Raw genomic sequence first — 3,664 nt, 5'->3', positions numbered from 1 at the left:
TAAACAAGAGTCACAGTGTATTTTTCAAGAACAATCGTGTCTTCATAATGGAGGTTGATACACTTAGGAGTCTCGTGGTTGTACTAAAGGGTCAGGTGCCCCACGTGGAATGCACAGTGTAGCCATGCTGCCAACTGAGACATGGCCTAATGTGGCAGAGAACAATGAACTGCGTCTCAGGTGATGCCGTAACAGAAAGTCCACTGATGAGTGGTTGCCATGGAATTTTATGATCATTTGTTTGAACGAATGAGTTTATATTTTTGTTTATATTATTACATATTTTATTACTTAATACAGTCAGTATTTTGGTATGTACCAACCAGAGTGGAACTATTTTTAATGCACTTTCACAAATCTTGCACTTAATGGTGCATATAGCCAAGTATCATTGTTGCCTAACATCGTTATATTGAGTTATCAGAAACATGACGTGTTCTGCAAGAAGATCTCACATGAGATTTGGGGAAATAGAAGACAAGAATGAGTTACTAGAGAAAACCCTATAAACCGTCTGTAACTGTTAAATAATTTCAGCTGTCACTTGGATGCAAAAATGCCCCTGACTAGGTTGCCTAATGCCTCCTTTACATCCTTATTCCTCAAGGTGTAGATAAAAGGGTTCAGCGCAGGGGTCACTACTCCATAGAAGAGCGCCATGAATTTGGGCTGGTCTCTTGAGATGGAGGAGGGGGGCTGAAGGTACATGCTAATGCCTGGACCATAAAGCAAGAAAACTACAATGAGATGGGAAGAACATGTTCCAAAGGCCTTTTTCCTTCCCTCAGAAGACTTAATTTTAAATACGGCATGTCCAATGCAAGCATAGGAAGCAAGAATTAAGCCTAGCGGGACAGCTAACATAAAAATACACACCACAGAGAGTGTGAGCTCATTAGCAGCCTTTTCTCCACAGGCAGCCTTTATCAGAGCAGGAATCTCACACAGCAAGTGGTCCAATTTATTGAGTCCACACAGTGGTAACTGCAAGGTAGCAGTGGCCTCTGAGACAGCATACGTGATTCCAGCCAACCACACAGTGGATGCCAGCAGGATACAGATGCGTGGGTTCATGATGAGGGTGTAGTGTAGAGGCTTGCAGATAGCCAGGTAGCGATCAAAAGACATAATAGCCAGAAGCAGACATTCTGTGCCCCCCATTGTGTGGAAGAAATAAAGCTGAGCTGCACACCCCACATAGCTGATCGTCTTCTTGGTGCTTCCCAGGTTAAACAGCATCTGAGGGACGATGCTTGTGGTGTAGCACATGTCCAGGAAGGAGAGGTTGGTGAGGAAGAAATACATGGGGCTGTGCAGACGGGCATCTAACCTGGACACCAGAATGATGGCTGTGTTTCCTACCATGGCCATGGGGTATGTTATAAGAAGAATAGCAAATAGAGGAAGCTCCACCCAAGGACGATCTGCAAAGCCTAGTAGAACAAACTCTTTAGGATGGCTGTTATTCATTGTGCCGCCATCTTCACCTTATTTTACCTACAGCAGAAAAGTGGCAGAAAAGGTTGGAAGCGTTACGAGAACTGCATCCACTATCCACTCACAGAAGATGGGTCATAGTCGCTTGTGAGGGAAGCAATAAACAGGATCTGGCACCAGTGACTTACTTTCCCTCACTACAGAATAGAGGTGATGTCTTTAGACAAGTAACCTGACCATTCTGAAACTGAATGTAGAGCAAGGATGACGATAACTATCCCCTTGTGTTACAGGGAGAGTTAAAAGCAAAGTGGGAGCATCTTGTATTTGGGAAACTCCAAATCAGGTTTTTCACACTTGGCTTGCTTGCATAAAAATCATCGGAGGGGGTCGTTAAAATGTAGTTCATTGGTTTCTGTCACTGAGTGTCTGATAGAGTGGATGTGGCATGGACCTAGAAGACACCAATGCAAGGGATTACTGAAATGTTATGAGCGGTGAAGGTCTTGAGGTCACTGATGCCCAAGAAGGAGAAGAAATGCCAGAGCACTAATACTCACCATGACAGTCTTGTTCACACTCAACCAGTGTTGAATAGTTATATCATCCCTATGGGGAGTAGGAAGGTAGGTTTTAAACAAGTCTATCTTAGTATTTTGGAAATAAGTAATAAGAAATGTCAGCTTCCTGAAGTATGCACTGAGAGAGATGAGCTATGACATCTGTTTCCCATGCTAAAGAATTAATTTTCGGATGTATATTTTCTTGCATAAGTACTTCATTCAAACTGAGCACTTGTTTTTTAAATTAAATTTTAGTTTATTTATCTAGTAGTTATTTTCTTTATCAAGTGGGCTTATCATTCTGTTTTTATACTAATCTGGATGGTTATTAGTGATCCACTTGATTGCATGTAGCTACCAATACAACCCTTAACTCAGAGAACTGGTTTCAAGAGAAAAGTCTATATTCCAATTCAGTCAGGACCAGAGGCTTGCACATATCCACAAATTATGTTATATATTATTTTCCTTTTTAAGATAAGAGGCACATTGTAACAGCAAAATTAAGTGGCTGAATAAAGCAGTATTTTGGTAAGATTAACTAGGTAATGAATTTATTTAAGTATACTATTCTTTAGTTGTTAACTGTTCCACGGTATCTAGAATCTTCTGTAGGATAAGATAGATCATGATTATGGTTATGAGGTATTCCACTGACAAATTTTAGGTTATCTCACCGGTGAGTTAGTGGTTTAAGGGTAACATCACCATCTATGGTTACAAAGTACAGTTTTCGTATTCTGTATTTCATTAAATCCTCCAAGCCATCCTGTGAGGTGTCACACAAAACTCACAGTTTGAGAGTTTGTTTGGAGGTGCTAGCAGGGAGCACAGATACTCATATACCCTTGACAGAAGAACGGTCCTCCTCTATGGGGGGAAGGCCATTCTTTTTGACCAAGCACACAGCTCCAGGAGGGATACACATGGAGTGGCATGGGAGGTGGGGGGACACCTGTCCACCCAGCAAGATCAGTCGTATCAACCCTGGCGATAGATGGGGTGACAGATGTTGCAGCCAGGACTCCCTGCACGTGTTGTGAGGAGCATGGAGTGTTGTATAGAAGTGATGAATCACTATAATGCACACATGAAACAAATATTACACCCTGTGTTAGCTATACTGGAGTTTAAATAAAAACTTAAAAAACAAATCATGGCTAAGATGTGAATGTTGTCCTTTGATTACAAACTATCCCTAGGTCAGAAGTGCACAGATAACAAAATAATTCAAACTAATCCTTAGTAAGACCTGTTTACTAAAAACTTCAGTAAGCATTTTGCATCCATGAAATCATTTAGTACTCCTTCCCAGACCTTATGAGAAAGGAAATTTTAGTATCCAGATTTTAGAATGGTGTTAATCATTCATTTAGGATACCATTAATCATTCAATGAAAGATTGTTGCGAATAACTAGGGAGGTTCTAAAGATCAAAAATCAATCAATTCCTTAAATGATGTAGTGTGATAATGAAACTATGATTTCAGAGATTCAAGATTCCAAAGAAAGCATTGGTAGTCTAGAGATGTTTCCTGAAAGGTGTTTCTCCTACACCTTATTTGACCTTGACATTTTTCAAGATGTGGCATGAGTGCATTGTGTTAGGGACACATGTTGGCCAAAGTTGTTTTTCAGGTGAAAATCCTATGTTTTAGATGGGA

The 3,664-nt window shown here is 40.6% G+C and overlaps 1 protein-coding gene across 1 annotated transcript; it reads right to left on the bottom strand.

Moving 5' to 3' along the window:
• Positions 1 to 540: 540 nt before the first annotated feature.
• LOC109260171 (olfactory receptor 2B6-like) lies at positions 541 to 1,470 on the bottom strand. Its single transcript, XM_019438199.2, has one exon. It carries the CDS (start codon positions 1,468 to 1,470, stop codon positions 541 to 543), a length of 930 nt encoding a protein of 309 aa, XP_019293744.2.
• Between the last annotated feature and the right edge of the window lie 2,194 nt (positions 1,471 to 3,664).

The sequence above is a fragment of the Panthera pardus genome, unplaced genomic scaffold (genome assembly GCF_024362965.1).
Source record: "Panthera pardus isolate Hobbes unplaced genomic scaffold, ASM2436296v1 HiC_scaffold_17, whole genome shotgun sequence".
Taxonomy (NCBI): Eukaryota; Metazoa; Chordata; class Mammalia; order Carnivora; family Felidae; genus Panthera; species Panthera pardus.
This window is presented reverse-complemented; position numbering and strand designations above follow the sequence as displayed.